Source organism: Passer domesticus, chromosome Z, assembly GCF_036417665.1.
Source record: "Passer domesticus isolate bPasDom1 chromosome Z, bPasDom1.hap1, whole genome shotgun sequence".
Taxonomy (NCBI): domain Eukaryota; kingdom Metazoa; phylum Chordata; class Aves; order Passeriformes; family Passeridae; genus Passer; species Passer domesticus.
This window is the reverse complement of record NC_087512.1, coordinates 8,714,524-8,734,941: the sequence shown is the minus strand read 5'-3', so window position 1 is coordinate 8,734,941 and position 20,418 is coordinate 8,714,524. Positions and strand designations below refer to the sequence as shown.

At 50.0% G+C, this 20,418-nt stretch overlaps 4 protein-coding genes across 4 annotated transcripts; all 4 read right to left on the bottom strand.

Moving 5' to 3' along the window:
* Positions 1-1,389: 1,389 nt before the first annotated feature.
* On the bottom strand, positions 1,390-2,955 carry LOC135290199 (inositol 1,4,5-trisphosphate receptor-interacting protein-like 1). Its single transcript, XM_064404086.1, has one exon. It carries the CDS (start codon positions 2,953-2,955, stop codon positions 1,390-1,392), a length of 1,566 nt encoding a protein of 521 aa, XP_064260156.1.
* Positions 2,956-6,553: 3,598 nt separating this feature from the next.
* Positions 6,554-8,119, bottom strand: LOC135290198 (inositol 1,4,5-trisphosphate receptor-interacting protein-like 1). The gene has a single exon (XM_064404084.1). The coding sequence runs from the start codon at positions 8,117-8,119 to the stop codon at positions 6,554-6,556; it is 1,566 nt and encodes a 521-aa protein (XP_064260154.1).
* Positions 8,120-11,933: 3,814 nt separating this feature from the next.
* LOC135290197 (inositol 1,4,5-trisphosphate receptor-interacting protein-like 1) lies at positions 11,934-13,499 on the bottom strand. Its single transcript, XM_064404083.1, has one exon. It carries the CDS (start codon positions 13,497-13,499, stop codon positions 11,934-11,936), a length of 1,566 nt encoding a protein of 521 aa, XP_064260153.1.
* A 3,822-nt stretch (positions 13,500-17,321) lies between these two features.
* On the bottom strand, positions 17,322-18,791 carry LOC135290194 (inositol 1,4,5-trisphosphate receptor-interacting protein-like 1). The gene has a single exon (XM_064404075.1). It carries the CDS (start codon positions 18,789-18,791, stop codon positions 17,322-17,324), a length of 1,470 nt encoding a protein of 489 aa, XP_064260145.1.
* Between the last annotated feature and the right edge of the window lie 1,627 nt (positions 18,792-20,418).

The window sequence follows — 20,418 nt, the reverse complement described above, 5'->3', positions numbered from 1 at the left end:
ATGGCTAGCTTGTCCATGCAGATCCCAGTGAACACAAGGAGGAATATTAGCAATGCCTCTTGCATGGTCCCTGACCAGCTGGAGCTGCCAGCGAGAATTTCTGGGTCCATCTAAAAGGGTCACCCTGGCTGTGACAGTATGAGAGGAAAGGGGGATGAAAGCCATCTTTGTAGCCACTCTAGTGTGACGACCCATCCTTAAGGGGAAGGAAGCACCAAAGATTTGTAAATGCTTGTGATCAAAAGGAATAACAAAAGTCAGAGGGTCCACCAACAATCAGTAAAACTTTATTAACTACCTACACACTGGGCTTGGAAATCAGTATTTTAGTCCCTGACCTACTATACAAGCACAAGTCAGTTAGTTTTGGATTAAGGGGTAAGATTAAAGGGAAGAGAGGAATTAAAGAGGGAGAGATGAATTAAATAAAGAAAGAAAAAGACAAAGAAGGAAAGAGAGCGAAAAAAAGAGTTCCAGATCCCAGATTCACAGTGTGTGACATTTACCACTGCTATAGGCCTGGCTGAGATCAATAAAGTCTAGCACACTCCAGATTCTCAAAAAATGCATTTTATTGAAAAGAGAACAAAGCAGTTTCTGCTTTTCCATTCATAAATGTACTCTACTGTTACTATTACTATTTAAATGTAATTACATACTCAACTCTTCAAATTTACTTTTTATCATGACATAATAACTAAATATTTCATAGCTTTGATATTATCTATATTATAATACTTTACTAGAACATATAACTTATAAAAATTATAGAATATAATAATTATACACTATATATATATATATATGAAATAAACATCTAGATTCCTATATATGGCAAATTTCCGATCAGCTCCAACAGCATTTTTCCAATGAAGATGGAACAAGGAGAGGCTCCATCCATTGGCTGATCCCGGGACAGCAGTGTTAGTTTTTCCTTTTGGTAGTTTTTGTCCACTTTGTTTTTTCCTATTTCGCTCCCACATTCCCACTTCTTCCGTGCTCTAAATTCTGTCCCTTTTCAAAGGCCAGGAACAGCTCCATTTTGCAGGTCAGCTTTCGTGATTTTGGCCCTGCATGTACCGTATGTCTTCTATTCATGTGCTTTTTCAGCACTGGCAGAGTTCACACGTAAGCCGGGGGCTAATGCCATCCTTTTCTTGGAAAATGAAGCTATAAAAGGAGGTAGAAAAAACTCTCCTGTAGCCCTTCACTTGCTGACATGGCGGGACGTGTTGTGGGACCTTCGGCAGAGACTTGGCATGCATCCTCTTCTCCTTGAAGCACCAAAGGAGGACTGCAAGGTGGCTTTCTTCTGCCTGTAGTGCGGCTGATGCGAGCAGCACAAGCAGAGCTCTGGGCTCATAGCCATGACTCCTCCCCTTCATTGGGTCAATCCTCAGCCAGAAGGATTTTTTTGAACCAATTTTCCAGAATGTCATACTCATAGAGCGCATGGGTGTGGGCATCCGGCTGCTGCTCCAGGTGGTGGAAGAGATTGTATGGCTCAGCCATTTTAACGTCTGTGGGTAACTTGATGTCCTGGGGAAAGGTTTCGTTGCCCACAATGAAGTGGTCGAGGCGTTTTTCTCGCAGACATAAGTACAGGTTGTACATGACAAGCACCATTCGTTCCAGGAGGTTCCTCCTGCGCCACGCTGAGACGGGTGAGATATGGAGCATATGCATAACAATGGTCTTCATGGTGTAGGTGGAAAAGCTGAAGCCCAGCGGAAGACGGGTGAAAAACTGGAGGCATTTCAGGTGCAGGCTGTCAGGGGGTGCCTGCCTGGCAAAGTGCTGGAAGAACTCAGCCTCTACTACAGCATAAGACTCGGGCCAGGTTGTGCTTGCTGTGTAGGCCTCTCTGGGCTGGCTGCACGCAAAGACGGCTGAGTCACCTCTCCGCACCCCGAAGAAGATGTCAATCCTGAAGCTTTCCTTGCTGTTGCTCACCTTGAGTTGGCAGCAGCGTGTGGAGGGCAGCAGCTTTAAATGCCAGTTGTGAGACTGAGGCAGAGCTGGCCAGACTGCTCTCACCAGCTGGTGGAACCAGCGGGCAGTTTTCTGCACATCAAGGTAGGAGCCGGTGCACAGGGTGTCCAGGAGGCTGGGATCCTGATTGCTCTTCAGCTCCTCCTCGGAGTGGTGCAGGAAGCACAGCATGTCCTCATCCTGCTGCTCCCTCCCTGGAGTGCAGGTGCACTCCAGCTGCACGCGGACACGGAAGTTCTTCACATGCCTCTGCTCTTGACTCTCCAGCTCCAGGTGGAAGCTGTGGCCTCGGGGAGGAGTCATGGGGATGAGCACGGTGTAAACGACATCCTGCTCACGGGGACTCCAGCCTTCAAAGGCACTGCCCACCCCGATGGCTCGTTGCAGGACTGGGTAGAAGCTGTTGGAGAGGACATGGCCAAAGCAAATTGTATAATTATCCATGAGCCGAGTTATCCATTCACAGCCTCTCTGCAGGTCCTGTACAGGCCACTGGATGCGCTGCATTACAACTCGTCCAATGCGATCGTTCGCATCATCATCTTCCTCACTGACTTCATTTGCACCACCATTGATTTCTGCAATTGCAGCCGCATTGACATCTTCATTTCGGATATTGCCTTCTTCATTTGCCCCAGCGTTACGCACTTCCGCTTCATTGGCACCACCGTTTCCTTCGTCAGCCTCCTCTCTGCTTTGGCTGCTTTTCCACCCGGTGAACCACAAGACCAAGACGAGGGTCAGGAACACAGCAACAGCAAAGTTCTGCAAGAGCTGCGCCTGCTTCACCTGCTCCTGCATAAGCAGTTCCATCTCCTGCTCCAGATGAAGCCTCTCCCTTTCCAGGTGCTTTTCACGCGCTTCCATGCGCAGACGTGTTTCTGCATCCAAACCATCAGCCACAGGCTGTGGGTATTGGATGAGGCTTTTGAACACCACCAACAGGAATACCACGGGATCCATGGTCTGCAGGAGGAGGGAGAGAAGGCCGTGAGTGGGACGGGGATGCAGAGAACTACTGGCTGCTGAGGGGAGGATCCTCAGGGAGCTGGGCGCAGGAAGGACAGGGCCCCACACAGACAGCCTGCAGGCAGCAAGGCCTGTCGCACTGCCCCAGCAGCTCCAGCTCCTGCCCTGTGGCCTGCCCAAGCTTCTCCTAGGAGGGGCTGTCCCTGCATGCAGAGGGAGAAGCCAGCCCCAGGTGCAGCATTTCTGCCCCAGCCCTTGTTCCCAGCACAGCCTCCCCGCCACGTCTGCACTCACCGCTTGCCAAGGCAAAGCAGGCCCAACGTGACCTGCCGGGACCTTTTTCAGCTGCCCCCATTGTGACACGTCCCCCGTGATGTCACACGTGTCACAGCACTGGGAGAGATCAACGGGTCAGAAAGAAATGTCAGAAAGGGAAAAGCTCTGCCACAGTGTCCCAAAGCTGGGATTTCTTGCCCTGTAACCACCTTCTATAAAGCACCACCTTCCGTGACAAGAGTCTTGTTCTCTGCCAGGAATTGCCAGGGCATCTGGACAAATCCAATCAGCTGGCGGCTGGAGAGGAGAGGAGAGGAAAAACCCCAGAAGTGCCCTGTAAACAGGAAAAATGGAAGGGATATTTATGCTGAGTAAACCTGGCAAATCTCTTCCAAACCCTGTGGGATGCTGTGCAGAAGACTTCTGCCTGGAGACAAGTTGTGGGGAGGACGCAGCGTACCCAACTCCCATCCAGGACGCCCTGCAAGGCAATCCTTGCCATGAAAATGGAGCAAGAATGAGGAGATGACAACAGGCCTTGGAGGGGGAAGTGTTCAGGTCCAAAGCTTGTTAGAGAGAGTGGTTTTCTCTGACAATCCATCCTGTGATTCCTTGATTGCAGCCACCACTTTGGAGGAAGAACATTGTTCTCTGCTCTCTGTAAAGAAGGGCTGCCTTACAGTGTGGATGTATGGATGGAAAGGGATGGAAAGCAGAACTTCATGGAAGGAGGGAGATAGATGGAGACACCATGTGAGGAGGAGGGTTATTCCAAAGCCAGATCCAGGCAGCCTCCATTTCTGCCCCCACCACCCTCTCCCTCTTCCAGCCAATCCCTCCACAAGCAGCTTTCCCATGCAGCAGAGGACTCCAGCAGGAATGGACGCTCATGGGGAGGTGGCAGTGCAGGCAGACAGGGCCATGCTGGTTCTGCAGGCATCTTCAGCGGCGGGACAGAACACTAGGGTCAATAGGATGAGGGCACAGGGGTGGAGCAGGTGGAAGGGCCAATGGGATACATTGGATCTGCATGTCACAACAAGGCATGCTGCGAGAAGCCTTTTTCTGCACCCTAACAGGTGGTTATGGCTTGGGGGGTTTTCCCTCCAGGGGAGTAGAGTGGAGGGATTCTTTCCCTGCTGGCCCAGCAGCCTCCAGACCCCACCTCCCTCAGCCCTTCTTCATCAGACTTGTGCTCTTATAGAAACATTTCTGATAACAAGGACTAGCATTTGTGGACATCAATACCCTTGAAACTACATGCTAAAGGGCCCTTATTAATTAGTTCCTTGAGCTTATTCTCCCACAACTCTGGGGTGTAGCTTCACAGACAGGTTTTTCCATAACACCTAAGATTTTTTACTCAAGCGTTTCTTGATTACTGTGGCCAAGACAGCACAAATCACCATTTCACTTACAAGAGCATCTCTGTGGACAAACAACAGGTCTAGGAGGGCATTTTTCCTAGTGGCTCCCACAGTACCCATGTCAAAAAGCTATTTCAATGTGGACTCCAGGACTTTTCTGTGCTTGTTCAGCTCTTCTCTAGGATGTCTCCATTTGCACCTGAGAAGTTGAGGTGCACCATGAGTATGACTTGGTGTGACTGATCAAGAGATTTCCTTTCATTGCCTATAGCATCATATACCAGTGTCATCATCCTGGCTCCGTGATCCATCAGAGACTGGGTGGAGCTCACCGAGGGAATAGATCCTCTCAGAAAACGCAGGGCAGGCAGTGTCCAAGTGGTAATGGCACTCTCTCTCACAAGCTCCCTGGCCAGGATCTTTTCAGCTACATCAGCTTTGACTGCATGAGAATGCTTTTACTCTAGAGGAAAGGTGTGGCAGCAATTGCCCCTGCCCATTGAGCAGTGCCTTCTCCATGTCCTGCATTCTCAGATCTGTGTCAGCTTTTCCTCAGGGAGTGTCTAAGGATGGCTAGCTTGTCCACGCAGACCCCAGTGAACACAAGGAGGAATATTAGCAATGCCTCTTGCATGGTCCCTGACCAGCTGGAGCTGCCAGCGAGAATTTCTGGGTCCATCTAAAAGGGTCACCCTGGCTGTGACAGTATGAGAGGAAAGGGGGATGAAAGCCATCTTTGTAGCCACTGTAGTGTGACGACCCATCCTTAAGGGGAAGGAAGCACCAAAGATTTGTAAATGCTTGTGATCAAAAGGAATAACAAAAGTCAGAGGGTCCACCAACAATCAGTAAAACTTTATTAACTACCTACACACTGGGCTTGGAAATCAGTATTTTAGTCCCTGACCTACTATACAAGCACAAGTCAGTTAGTTTTGGATAAAGGGGTAAGATTAAAGGGAAGAGAGGAATTAAAGAGGGAGAGATGAATTAAATAAAGAAAGAAAAAGACAAAGAAGGAAAGAGAGCGAAAGAAAGAGTTCCAGATCCCAGATTCACAATGTGTGACATTTACCACGACTATAGGCCTGGCTGAGATCAATAAAGTCTAGCACACTCCAGATTCTCAAAAAATGCATTTTATTGAAAAGAGAACAAAGCAGTTTCTGCTTTTCCATTCATAAATGAACTATAACTATTTAAATGTAATTACATACTCAACTCTTCAAATTTACTTTTTATCATGCCATAATAACTAAATATTTCATAGCTTTGATATTATCTATATTATAATACTTTACTAGAATATATAACTTATAAAAATTATAGAATATAATAATTATACACTATATATATATATATTTATGAAATAAACATCTAGATTCCTATATATGGCAAATTTCCGATCAGCTCCAACAGCATTTTTGCAATGAAGATGGAACAAGGAGAGGCTCCATCCATTGGCTGATCCTGGGCCAGCATTGTTAGTTTTTCCTTTTGGTCGTTTTTGTCCACTTTGTTTTTTCTTATTTCGGTCCCACATTCCCACTTCTTCCGTGCTCTAAATTCTGTCCCTTTTCAAAGGCCGGGAACAGCTCCATTTTGCAGGTCAGCTTTCGTGATTTTGGCCCTGCATGTACCGTATGTCTTCTATTCATGTGCTTTTTCAGCACTGGCAGAGTTCACACGTAAGCCGGGGGCTAATGCCATCCTTTTCTTGGAAAATGAAGCTATAAAAGGAGGTAGAAAAAACTCTCCTGTAGCCCTTCGCTTGCTGACATGGCGGGACGTGTTGTGGGACCTTCGCCAGAGACTTGGCATGCATCCTCTTCTCCTTGAAGCACCAAAGGAGGACTGCAAGGTGGCTTTCTTCTGCCTGTAGTGCGGCTGATGCGAGCAGCACAAGCAGAGCTCTGGGCTCGTAGCCATGACTCCTCCCCTTCATTGGGTCAATCCTCAGCCAGAAGGATTTTTTTGAACCAATTTTCCAGAATGTCATACTCATAGAGTGCATGGGTGTGGGCATCCGGCTGCTGCTCCAGGTGGTGGAAGAGATTGTATGGCTCAGCCATTTTAACGTCTGTGGGTAACTTGATGTCCTGGGGAAACGTTTCGTTGCCCACAATGAAGTGGTCGAGGCGTTTTTCTCGCAGACATAAGTACAGGTTGTACATGACAAGCACCATTCGTTCCAGGAGGTTCCTCCTGCGCCACGCTGAGACGGGTGAGATATGGAGCATATGCATAACAATGGTCTTCATGGTGTAGGTGGAAAAGCTGAAGCCCAGCGGAAGACGGGTGAAAAACTGGAGGCATTTGAGGTGCAGGCTGTCAGGGGGTGCCTGCCTGGCAAAGTGCTGGAAGAACTCAGCCTCTACTACAGCATAAGACTCGGGCCAGGTTGTGCTTGCTGTGTAGGCCTCTCTGGGCTGGCTGCACGCAAAGACGGCTGAGTCACCTCTCCGCACCCCGAAGAAGATGTCAATCCTGAAGCTTTCCTTGCTGTTGGTCACCTTGAGTTGGCAGCAGCGTGTGGAGGGCAGCAGCTTTAAATGCCAGTTGTGAGACTGAGGCAGAGCTGGCCAGACTGCTCTCACCAGCTGGTGGAACCAGCGGGCAGTTTTCTGCACATCAAGGTAGGAGCCGGTGCACAGGGTGTCCAGGAGGCTGGGATCCTGATTGCTCCTCAGCTCCTCCTCGGAGTGGTGCAGGAAGCACAGCATGTCCTCATCCTGCTGCTCCCTCCCTGGAGTGCAGGTGCACTCCAGCTGCACGCGGACACGGAAGTTCTTCACGTGCCTCTGCTCTTGACTCTCCAGCTCCAGGTGGAAGCTGTGGCCTCGGGGAGGAGTCATGGGGATGAGCACGGTGTAAACGACATCCTGTTCACGGGGACTCCAGCCTTCAAAGGCACTGCCCACCCCGATGGCTCGTTGCAGGACTGGGTAGAAGCTGTTGGAGAGGACATGGCCAAAGCAAATTGTATAATTATTCATGAGCCGAGTTGTCCATTCACAGCCTCTCTGCAGGTCCTGTACAGGCCACTGGATGCGCTGCATTACAACTCGTCCAACGCGATCGTCCGCATCATCATCTTCGTCGCTGACTTCATTTGCACCACCATAGATTTCTGCAATTGCAGCCGCATTGACATCTTCATTCCGGATATTGCCTTCTTCATTTGCCCCAGCGTTGCGCACTTCCGCTTCATTGGCACCACCGTTTCCTTCTTCAGCCTCCTCTCTCCTTTGGCTGCTTTTCCACCCGGTGAACCACAAGACCAAGACGAGGGTCAGGAACACAGCAACAGCAAAGTTCTGCAAGACCTGCGCCTGCTTCGCCTGCTCCTGCATAAGCCGTTCCATCTCCTGCTCCAGATGAAGCCTCTCCCATTCCAGGTGCTTTTCACGCGCTTCCATGCGCAGACGTGTTTCTGCATCCAAACCATCAGCCACAGGCTGTGGGTATTGGATGAGGCTTTTGAACACCACCAACAGGAATACCACGGGATCCATGGTCTGCAGGAGGAGGGAGAGAAGGCCGTGAGTGGGACGGGGATGCAGAGAACTACTGGCTGCTGAGGGGAGGATCCTCAGGGAGCTGGGCGCAGGAAGGACAGGGCCCCACACAGACAGCCTGCAGGCAGCAAGGCCTGTCGCACTGCCCCAGCAGCTCCAGCTCCTGCCCTGTGGCCTGCCCAAGCTTCTCCTAGGAGGGGCTGGCCCTGCATGCAGAGGGAGAAGCCAGCCCCAGGTGCAGCATTTCTGCCCCAGCCCTTGTTCCCAGCACAGCCTCCCCGCCACATCTGCACTCACCGCTTGCCAAGGCAAAGCAGGCCCAACGTGACCTGCCGGGACCTTTTTCAGCTGCCCCCATTGTGACACGTCCCCCGTGATGTCACACGTGTCACAGCACTGGGAGAGATCAACGGGTCAGAAAGAAATGTCAGAAAGGGAAAAGCTCTGCCACAGTGTCCCAAAGCTGGGATTTCTTGCCCTGTAACCACCTTCTATAAAGCACCACCTTCCGTGACCAGAGTCTTGTTCTCTGCCAGGAATTGCCAGGGCATCTGGACAAATCCAATCAGCTGGCAGCTGGAGAGGAGAGGAGAGGAGAGGAGAGGAGAGGAGAGGAGAGGAGAGGAGAGGAGAGGAGAGGAGAGGAGAGGAGAGGAGAGGAGAGGAGAGGAGAGGAGAGGAGAGGAGAGGAGAGGAGAGGAGAGGAGAGGAGAGGAGAGGAGAGGAGAGGAGAGGAGAGGAGAGGAGAGGAGAGGAGAGGAGAGGAGAGGAGAGGAGAGGAGAGGAGAGGAGAGGAGAGGAGAGGAGAGGAGAGGAGAGGAGAGGAAAAACCCCAGAAGTGCCCTATAAACAGGAAAAATGGAAGGGATATTTATGCTGAGTAAACCTGGCAAATCTCTTCCAAACCCTGTGGGATGCTGTGCAGAAGACTTCTGCCTGGAGACAAGTTGTGGGGAGGACGCAGCGTACCCAACTCCCATCCAGGACGCCCTGCAAGGCAATCCTTGCCATGAAAATGGAGCAAGAATGAGGAGATGACAACAGGCCTTGGAGGGGGAAGTGTTCAGGTCCAAAGCTTGTTAGAGAGAGTGGTTTTCTCTGACAATCCATCCTGTGATTCCTTGATTGCAGCCACCACTTTGGAGGAAGAAGATTGTTCTCTGCTCTCTGTAAAGAAGGGCTGCCTTACAGTGTGGATGTATGGATGGAAAGGGATGGAAAGCAGAACTTCATGGAAGGAGGGAGATAGATGGAGACACCATGTGAGGAGGAGAGTTATTCCAAAGCCAGATCCAGGCAGCCTCCATTTCTGCCCCCACCACCCTCTCCCTCTTCCAGCCAATCCCTCCACAAGCAGCTTTCCCATGCAGCAGAGGACTCCAGCAGGAATGGACGCTCATGGGGAGGTGGCAGTGCAGGCAGACAGGGCCATGCTGGTTCTGCAGGCATCTTCAGCGGCGCGACAGAACACTAGGGTCAATAGGATGAGGGCACAGGGGTGGAGCAGGGGGAAGGGCCAATGGGATACATTGGATCTGCATGTCACAACAAGGCATGCTGCGAGAAGCCTTTTTCTACACCCTAACAGGTGGTTATGGCTTGGGGGGTTTTCCCTCCAGGGGAGTACAGTGGATTCTCTCCCTGCTGGCCCAGCAGCCTCCAGACCCCACCTCCCTCAGCCCTTCTTCATCAGACTTGTGCTCTTATAGAAACATTTCTGATAACAAGGACTAGCATTTGTGGACATCAATACCCTTGAAACTACATGCTAAAGGGCCCTTATTAATTAGTTCCTTGAGCTTGTTCTCCCACAACTCTGGGGAGTAGCTCCACAGACAGGTTTTTCCATAACACCTAAGATTTTTTACTCAAGCATTTCTTGATTACTGTGGCCAAGACAGCACAAATCACCATTTCACCCACAAGAGCATCTCTGTGGACAAACAACAGGTCTAGGAGGGCACTTTTCCTAGTGGCTCCCACAGTACCCATGTCAAAAAGCTATTTTCAATGTGGACTTCAGGACTTTTCTGGGCTTGTTCAGCTCTTCTCTAGGATGTCTCCATTTGCACCTGAGAAGTTGAGGTGCACCATGAGTATGACTTGGTGTGACTGATCAAGAGATTTCCTTTCATTGCCTATAGCATCATCCACCAGTGTCATCATCCTGGCTCCGTGATCCATCAGAGACTGGGTGGAGCTCACCGAGGGAATAGATCCTCTAAGAAAAGGCAGGGCAGGCACTGTCCAAGTGGTAATGGCACTCTCTCTCACAAGCTCCCTGGCCAGGATCTCTTCAGCTACATCCATGAGAATGCTTTTACTCTAGAGGAAAAGTGTGGCAGCAATTCCCCCTGCCCATTGAGCAGTGCCTTCTCCATGTCCTGCGTTCTCAGATCTGTGTCAGCTTTTCCTCAGGGAGTGTCTAAGGATGGCTAGCTTGTCCACGCAGACCCCAGTGAACACAAGGAGGAATATTAGCAATGCCTCTTGCATGGTCCCTGACCAGCTGGAGCTGCCAGCGAGAATTTCTGGGTCCATCTAAAAGGGTCACCCTGGCTGTGACAGTATGAGAGGAAAGGGGGATGAAAGCCATCTTTGTAGCCACTGTAGTGTGACGACCCATCCTTAAGGGGAAGGAAGCACCAAAGATTTGTAAATGCTTGTGATCAAAAGGAATAACAAAAGTCAGAGGGTCCACCAACAATCAGTAAAACTTTATTAACTACCTACACACTGGGCTTGGAAATCAGTATTTCAGTCCCTGACCTACTATACAAGCACAAGTCAGTTAGTTTTGGATAAAGGGGTAAGATTAAAGGGAAGAGAGGAATTAAAGAGGGAGAGATGAATTAAATAAAGAAAGAAAAAGACAAAGAAGGAAAGAGAGCGAAAGAAAGAGTTCCAGATCCCAGATTCACAATGTGTGACATTTACCACGACTATAGGCCTGGCTGAGATCAATAAAGTCTAGCACACTCCAGATTCTCAAAAAATGCATTTTATTGAAAAGAGAACAAAGCAGTTTCTGCTTTTCCATTCATAAATGAACTATAACTATTTAAATGTAATTACATACTCAACTCTTCAAATTTACTTTTTATCATGCCATAATAACTAAATATTTCATAGCTTTGATATTATCTATATTATAATACTTTACTAGAATATATAACTTATAAAAATTATAGAATATAATAATTATACACTATATATATATATATTTATGAAATAAACATCTAGATTCCTATATATGGCAAATTTCCGATCAGCTCCAACAGCATTTTTGCAATGAAGATGGAACAAGGAGAGGCTCCATCCATTGGCTGATCCTGGGCCAGCATTGTTAGTTTTTCCTTTTGGTCGTTTTTGTCCACTTTGTTTTTTCTTATTTCGGTCCCACATTCCCACTTCTTCCGTGCTCTAAATTCTGTCCCTTTTCAAAGGCCGGGAACAGCTCCATTTTGCAGGTCAGCTTTCGTGATTTTGGCCCTGCATGTACCGTATGTCTTCTATTCATGTGCTTTTTCAGCACTGGCAGAGTTCACACGTAAGCCGGGGGCTAATGCCATCCTTTTCTTGGAAAATGAAGCTATAAAAGGAGGTAGAAAAAACTCTCCTGTAGCCCTTCGCTTGCTGACATGGCGGGACGTGTTGTGGGACCTTCGCCAGAGACTTGGCATGCATCCTCTTCTCCTTGAAGCACCAAAGGAGGACTGCAAGGTGGCTTTCTTCTGCCTGTAGTGCGGCTGATGCGAGCAGCACAAGCAGAGCTCTGGGCTCGTAGCCATGACTCCTCCCCTTCATTGGGTCAATCCTCAGCCAGAAGGATTTTTTTGAACCAATTTTCCAGAATGTCATACTCATAGAGTGCATGGGTGTGGGCATCCGGCTGCTGCTCCAGGTGGTGGAAGAGATTGTATGGCTCAGCCATTTTAACGTCTGTGGGTAACTTGATGTCCTGGGGAAACGTTTCGTTGCCCACAATGAAGTGGTCGAGGCGTTTTTCTCGCAGACATAAGTACAGGTTGTACATGACAAGCACCATTCGTTCCAGGAGGTTCCTCCTGCGCCACGCTGAGACGGGTGAGATATGGAGCATATGCATAACAATGGTCTTCATGGTGTAGGTGGAAAAGCTGAAGCCCAGCGGAAGACGGGTGAAAAACTGGAGGCATTTGAGGTGCAGGCTGTCAGGGGGTGCCTGCCTGGCAAAGTGCTGGAAGAACTCAGCCTCTACTACAGCATAAGACTCGGGCCAGGTTGTGCTTGCTGTGTAGGCCTCTCTGGGCTGGCTGCACGCAAAGACGGCTGAGTCACCTCTCCGCACCCCGAAGAAGATGTCAATCCTGAAGCTTTCCTTGCTGTTGGTCACCTTGAGTTGGCAGCAGCGTGTGGAGGGCAGCAGCTTTAAATGCCAGTTGTGAGACTGAGGCAGAGCTGGCCAGACTGCTCTCACCAGCTGGTGGAACCAGCGGGCAGTTTTCTGCACATCAAGGTAGGAGCCGGTGCACAGGGTGTCCAGGAGGCTGGGATCCTGATTGCTCCTCAGCTCCTCCTCGGAGTGGTGCAGGAAGCACAGCATGTCCTCATCCTGCTGCTCCCTCCCTGGAGTGCAGGTGCACTCCAGCTGCACGCGGACACGGAAGTTCTTCACGTGCCTCTGCTCTTGACTCTCCAGCTCCAGGTGGAAGCTGTGGCCTCGGGGAGGAGTCATGGGGATGAGCACGGTGTAAACGACATCCTGTTCACGGGGACTCCAGCCTTCAAAGGCACTGCCCACCCCGATGGCTCGTTGCAGGACTGGGTAGAAGCTGTTGGAGAGGACATGGCCAAAGCAAATTGTATAATTATTCATGAGCCGAGTTGTCCATTCACAGCCTCTCTGCAGGTCCTGTACAGGCCACTGGATGCGCTGCATTACAACTCGTCCAACGCGATCGTCCGCATCATCATCTTCGTCGCTGACTTCATTTGCACCACCATAGATTTCTGCAATTGCAGCCGCATTGACATCTTCATTCCGGATATTGCCTTCTTCATTTGCCCCAGCGTTGCGCACTTCCGCTTCATTGGCACCACCGTTTCCTTCTTCAGCCTCCTCTCTCCTTTGGCTGCTTTTCCACCCGGTGAACCACAAGACCAAGACGAGGGTCAGGAACACAGCAACAGCAAAGTTCTGCAAGACCTGCGCCTGCTTCGCCTGCTCCTGCATAAGCCGTTCCATCTCCTGCTCCAGATGAAGCCTCTCCCATTCCAGGTGCTTTTCACGCGCTTCCATGCGCAGACGTGTTTCTGCATCCAAACCATCAGCCACAGGCTGTGGGTATTGGATGAGGCTTTTGAACACCACCAACAGGAATACCACGGGATCCATGGTCTGCAGGAGGAGGGAGAGAAGGCCGTGAGTGGGACGGGGATGCAGAGAACTACTGGCTGCTGAGGGGAGGATCCTCAGGGAGCTGGGCGCAGGAAGGACAGGGCCCCACACAGACAGCCTGCAGGCAGCAAGGCCTGTCGCACTGCCCCAGCAGCTCCAGCTCCTGCCCTGTGGCCTGCCCAAGCTTCTCCTAGGAGGGGCTGGCCCTGCATGCAGAGGGAGAAGCCAGCCCCAGGTGCAGCATTTCTGCCCCAGCCCTTGTTCCCAGCACAGCCTCCCCGCCACATCTGCACTCACCGCTTGCCAAGGCAAAGCAGGCCCAACGTGACCTGCCGGGACCTTTTTCAGCTGCCCCCATTGTGACACGTCCCCCGTGATGTCACACGTGTCACAGCACTGGGAGAGATCAACGGGTCAGAAAGAAATGTCAGAAAGGGAAAAGCTCTGCCACAGTGTCCCAAAGCTGGGATTTCTTGCCCTGTAACCACCTTCTATAAAGCACCACCTTCCGTGACCAGAGTCTTGTTCTCTGCCAGGAATTGCCAGGGCATCTGGACAAATCCAATCAGCTGGCAGCTGGAGAGGAGAGGAGAGGAGAGGAGAGGAGAGGAGAGGAGAGGAGAGGAGAGGAGAGGAGAGGAGAGGAGAGGAGAGGAGAGGAGAGGAGAGGAGAGGAGAGGAGAGGAGAGGAGAGGAGAGGAGAGGAGAGGAGAGGAGAGGAGAGGAGAGGAGAGGAGAGGAGAGGAGAGGAGAGGAGAGGAGAGGAGAGGAGAGGAGAGGAGAGGAGAGGAGAGGAGAGGAGAGGAGAGGAAAAACCCCAGAAGTGCCCTATAAACAGGAAAAATGGAAGGGATATTTATGCTGAGTAAACCTGGCAAATCTCTTCCAAACCCTGTGGGATGCTGTGCAGAAGACTTCTGCCTGGAGACAAGTTGTGGGGAGGACGCAGCGTACCCAACTCCCATCCAGGACGCCCTGCAAGGCAATCCTTGCCATGAAAATGGAGCAAGAATGAGGAGATGACAACAGGCCTTGGAGGGGGAAGTGTTCAGGTCCAAAGCTTGTTAGAGAGAGTGGTTTTCTCTGACAATCCATCCTGTGATTCCTTGATTGCAGCCACCACTTTGGAGGAAGAAGATTGTTCTCTGCTCTCTGTAAAGAAGGGCTGCCTTACAGTGTGGATGTATGGATGGAAAGGGATGGAAAGCAGAACTTCATGGAAGGAGGGAGATAGATGGAGACACCATGTGAGGAGGAGAGTTATTCCAAAGCCAGATCCAGGCAGCCTCCATTTCTGCCCCCACCACCCTCTCCCTCTTCCAGCCAATCCCTCCACAAGCAGCTTTCCCATGCAGCAGAGGACTCCAGCAGGAATGGACGCTCATGGGGAGGTGGCAGTGCAGGCAGACAGGGCCATGCTGGTTCTGCAGGCATCTTCAGCGGCGCGACAGAACACTAGGGTCAATAGGATGAGGGCACAGGGGTGGAGCAGGGGGAAGGGCCAATGGGATACATTGGATCTGCATGTCACAACAAGGCATGCTGCGAGAAGCCTTTTTCTACACCCTAACAGGTGGTTATGGCTTGGGGGGTTTTCCCTCCAGGGGAGTACAGTGGATTCTCTCCCTGCTGGCCCAGCAGCCTCCAGACCCCACCTCCCTCAGCCCTTCTTCATCAGACTTGTGCTCTTATAGAAACATTTCTGATAACAAGGACTAGCATTTGTGGACATCAATACCCTTGAAACTACATGCTAAAGGGCCCTTATTAATTAGTTCCTTGAGCTTGTTCTCCCACAACTCTGGGGAGTAGCTCCACAGACAGGTTTTTCCATAACACCTAAGATTTTTTACTCAAGCATTTCTTGATTACTGTGGCCAAGACAGCACAAATCACCATTTCACCCACAAGAGCATCTCTGTGGACAAACAACAGGTCTAGGAGGGCACTTTTCCTAGTGGCTCCCACAGTACCCATGTCAAAAAGCTATTTTCAATGTGGACTTCAGGACTTTTCTGGGCTTGTTCAGCTCTTCTCTAGGATGTCTCCATTTGCACCTGAGAAGTTGAGGTGCACCATGAGTATGACTTGGTGTGACTGATCAAGAGATTTCCTTTCATTGCCTATAGCATCATCCACCAGTGTCATCATCCTGGCTCCGTGATCCATCAGAGACTGGGTGGAGCTCACCGAGGGAATAGATCCTCTAAGAAAAGGCAGGGCAGGCACTGTCCAAGTGGTAATGGCACTCTCTCTCACAAGCTCCCTGGCCAGGATCTCTTCAGCTACATCCATGAGAATGCTTTTACTCTAGAGGAAAAGTGTGGCAGCAATTCCCCCTGCCCATTGAGCAGTGCCTTCTCCATGTCCTGCGTTCTCAGATCTGTGTCAGCTTTTCCTCAGGGAGTGTCTAAGGATGGCTAGCTTGTCCACGCAGACCCCAGTGAACACAAGGAGGAATATTAGCAATGCCTCTTGCATGGTCCCTGACCAGCTGGAGCTGCCAGCGAGAATTTCTGGGTCCATCTAAAAGGGTCACCCTGGCTGTGACAGTATGAGAGGAAAGGGGGATGAAAGCCATCTTTGTAGCCACTGTAGTGTGACGACCCATCCTTAAGGGGAAGGAAGCACCAAAGATTTGTAAATGCTTGTGATCAAAAGGAATAACAAAAGTCAGAGGGTCCACCAACAATCAGTAAAACTTTATTAACTACCTACACACTGGGCTTGGAAATCAGTATTTCAGTCCCTGACCTACTATACAAGCACAAGTCAGTTAGTTTTGGATAAAGGGGTAAGATTAAAGGGAAGAGAGGAATTAAAGAGGGGGAGATTAATTAAATAAAGAAAGAAAAAGACAAAGAAGGAAAGAGAGCGAAAAAGAGAGCGAAAAAGAGAGTTCCAGATCCCAGATTCACAGTGTGTGACATTTACCGCTACTATAGGCCTGGCTGAGATCAATAAAGTCTAGCACACTCCAGATTCTCAAAAAATGCATTTTATTGAAAAGAGAACAAAGCAGTTTCTGCTTTTCCATTCATAAATGTACTCTACTGTTACTATTACTATTTAAATGTAATTACATACTCAACTCTTCAAATTTACTTTTTATCATGACATAATAACTAAATATTTCATAGCTTTGATATTATCTATATTATAATACTTTACTGGAACATATAACTTATAAAAATTATAGAATATAATAATTTTACACTAAATATATATATATATATGAAATAAACATCTAGATTCTTATATATGGCAAATTTCGGGTCAGCTCCAACAGCATTTTTCCAATGAAGATGGAACAAGGAGAGGCTCCATCCATTGGCTGATCCCGGGCCAGCCGTGTTAGTTTTTCCTTTTGGTCGTTTTTGTCCACTTTGTTTTTTCTTATTTCGGTCCCACATTCCCACTTCTTCCGTGCTCTAAATTCTGTCCCTTTTCAAAGGCCGGGAACAGCTCCATTTTGCAGGTCAGCTTTCGTGATTTTGGCCCTGCATGTAACGTATGTCTTCTATTCATGTGCTTTTTCAGCACTGGCCGAGTTCACACGTAAGCCGGGGGCTAATGCCATCCTTTTCTTGGAAAATGAAGCTATAAAAGGAGGTAGAAAAAACTCTCCTGTAGCCCTTCGCTTGCTGACATGGCGGGACGTGTTGTGGGACCTTCGCCAGAGACTTGGCATGCATCCTCTTCTCCTTGAAGCACCAAAGGAGGACTGCAAGGTGGCTTTCTTCTGCCTGTAGTGCGGCTGATGCGAGCAGCACAAGCAGAGCTCTGGGCTCATAGCCATGACTCCTCCCCTTCATTGGGTCAATCCTCAGCCAGAAGGATTTTTTTGAACCAATTTTCCAGAATGTCATACTCATAGAGCGCATGGGTGTGGGCATCCGGCTGCTGCTCCAGGTGGTGGAAGAGATTGTATGGCTCAGCCATTTTAACGTCTGTGGGTAACTTGATGTCCTGGGGAAACGTTTCGTTGCCCACAATGAAGTGGTCGAGGCGTTTTTCTCGCAGACATAAGTACAGGTTGTACATGACAAGCACCATTCGTTCCAGGAGGTTCCTCCTGCGCCACGCTGAGACGGGTGAGATATGGAGCATATGCATAACAATGGTCTTCATGGTGTAGGTGGAAAAGCTGAAGCCCAGCGGAAGACGGGTGAAAAACTGGAGGCATTTGAGGTGCAGGCTGTCAGGGGGTGCCTGCCTGGCAAAGTGCTGGAAGAACTCAGCCTCTACTACAGCATAAGACTCGGGCCAGGTTGTGCTTGCTGTGTAGGCCTCTCTGGGCTGGCTGCACGCAAAGACGGCTGAGTCACCTCTCCGCACCCCGAAGAAGATGTCAATCCTGAAGCTTTCCTTGCTGTTGGTCACCTTGAGTTGGCAGCAGCGTGTGGAGGGCAGCAGCTTTAAATGCCAGTTGTGAGACTGAGGCAGAGCTGGCCAGACTGCTCTCACCAGCTGGTGGAACCAGCGGGCAGTTTTCTGCACATCAAGGTAGGAGCCGGTGCACAGGGTGTCCAGGAGGCTGGGATCCTGATTGCTCCTCAGCTCCTCCTCAGAGCGGTGCAGGAAGCACAGCATGTCCTCATCCTGCTGCTCCCTCCCTGGAGTGCAGGTGCACTCCAGCTGCACGCGGACACGGAAGTTCTTCACGTGCCTCTGCTCTTGACTCTCCAGCTCCAGGTGGAAGCTGTGGCCTCGGGGAGGAGTCATGGGGATGAGCACGGTGTAAACGACATCCTGCTCACGGGGACTCCAGCCTTCAAAGGCACTGCCCACCCCGATGGCTCGTTGCAGGACTGGGTAGAAGCTGTTGGAGAGGACATGGCCAAAGCAAATTGTATAATTATTCATGAGCCGAGTTATCCATTCACAGCCTCTCTGCAGGTCCTGTACAGGCCACTGGATGCGCTGCATTACAACTCGTCCAACGCGATCGTCCGCATCATCATCTTCGTCGCTGACTTCATTTGCACCACCATTGATTTCTGCAATTGCAGCCGCATTGACATCTTCATTTCGGATATTGCCTTCTTCATTTGCCCCAGCGTTGCGCACTTCCGCTTCATTGGCACCACCGTTTCCTTCTTCAGCCTCCACTCTCCTTTGGCTGCTTTTCCACCCGGTGAACCACAAGAGCAAGACGAGGGTCAGGAACACAGCAACAGCAAAGTTCTGCAAGAGCTGCGCCCGCTTTGCATGCTCCTGCATAAGCTGTTCCATCTCCTGCTCCAGATGAAGCCTCTCCCTTTCCAGGTGCTTTTCCCGCGCTTCCATACGCAGACGTGTTTCTGCATCCAAACCATCAGCCACAGGCTGTGGGTATTGGATGAGGCTTTTGAACACCACCAACAGGAATACCATGGGATCCATGGTCTGCAGGAGGAGGGAGAGAAGGCCGTGAGTGGGACGGGGATGCAGAGAACTACTGGCTGCTGAGGGGAGGATCCTCAGGGAGCTGGGCGCAGGAAGGACAGGGCCCCACACAGACAGCCTGCAGGCAGCAAGGCCTGTCCCACTGCCCCAGCAGCTCCAGCTCCTGCCCTGTGGCCTGCCCAAGCTTCTCCTAGGAGGGGCTGTCCCTGCATGCAGAGGGAGAAGCCAGCCCCAGGTGCAGCATTTCTGCCCCAGCCCTTGTTCCCAGCACAGCCTCCCCGCCACGTCTGCACTCACCGCTTGCCAAGGCAAAGCAGGCCCAACGTGACCTGCCGGGACCTTTTTCAGCTGCCCCCATTGTGACACGTCCCCCGTGATGTCACACGTGTCACAGCACGTCACAATCCAGCCAACCCCACCCTTCTTCCCCGAGCCAACTCCTGGCTCAGGCACTCAGAATGGCCCAGGTGTTCTGCTTAGGGCAGCCCTTGACTGTACAGCTCACTTTCCTGTGCAAATACATAGAATCCAATGGCTTTAAATCAGCAACAAGATGTGACCAGTGCTCAACTACTTGCAGCTGCCTGAAGCCTTTTATGTTCAGTGAAAACGCTGGCTCTGGCTGGTGTGGTCTGTCTGCAATGGAACCTTCTGGTAGAGGGAATTCACCTCCCTCTGTCTTTGATAAATCCCTTGCTACAGCCGCCGTGCAGGATAGTCTGTTTTAGGGGCACGGGGTGAGAAGTTCTCTGCTTTGAAAGTATCAGTTGTTTCATATAATTATTTTTCTTTCCAGCCTGGCAATGTCCATTTAAGGCAGTTTAAATAAATCCTGGCCTGATGCTGAAGCTAAGAGCTGATGTCAAAGGGAGATTAAGCTGTTTAGTGGCAGAACGTTTTAAAAAAAAAAGCTGGAGTGTCCAATACAATTTTTCTGGTGAAGAAGGCCAAATATATCCAGATGGATTTGATGCCATTCTTGTTTTTCACTTTGACATCCCAAGATCAGAAATTGGCAAGGCAGATCCACCTGGGCTCTTCTCTATGAGTTTAGTGTAGGTCTGACCTAAGGGTGTCTCTCTTTGGGTGTGAGATGTGTAACTTTGTTCGACCTCCTCCTCTCACAGAGGACTTCTGAACATCCAAGCAGCCAGCAGACTGGCAAGTTCTTGTTTTCCTATAGCACCATAAAATCACCAGTTAATACTCGGTTGCCTGAGCATTGGCCAGGAAAATGGATATGTGTTTGTATTTGACTGCATTGCCAATATGCACAAGCCTCTGTCATAGGAAAGCCCTGTCTGAATTTGTTTGCATGTGTGATCTCACCAGTATCCCAGGCTGTGTACTTACACAGACTTTGCACAAGGACCCAGCTCCATTTGCATGAGTGCAAATGGCCAAATGCCATTTTCCTCTCCCTTCATATTTGTATTTTTGTTTGCTTATTTTTCACCTTGCTCACCTGTACATGAACACACCTTTGCTCCCTGGGCATACATGGAGGAATGGTAGCACCTGTATTTAC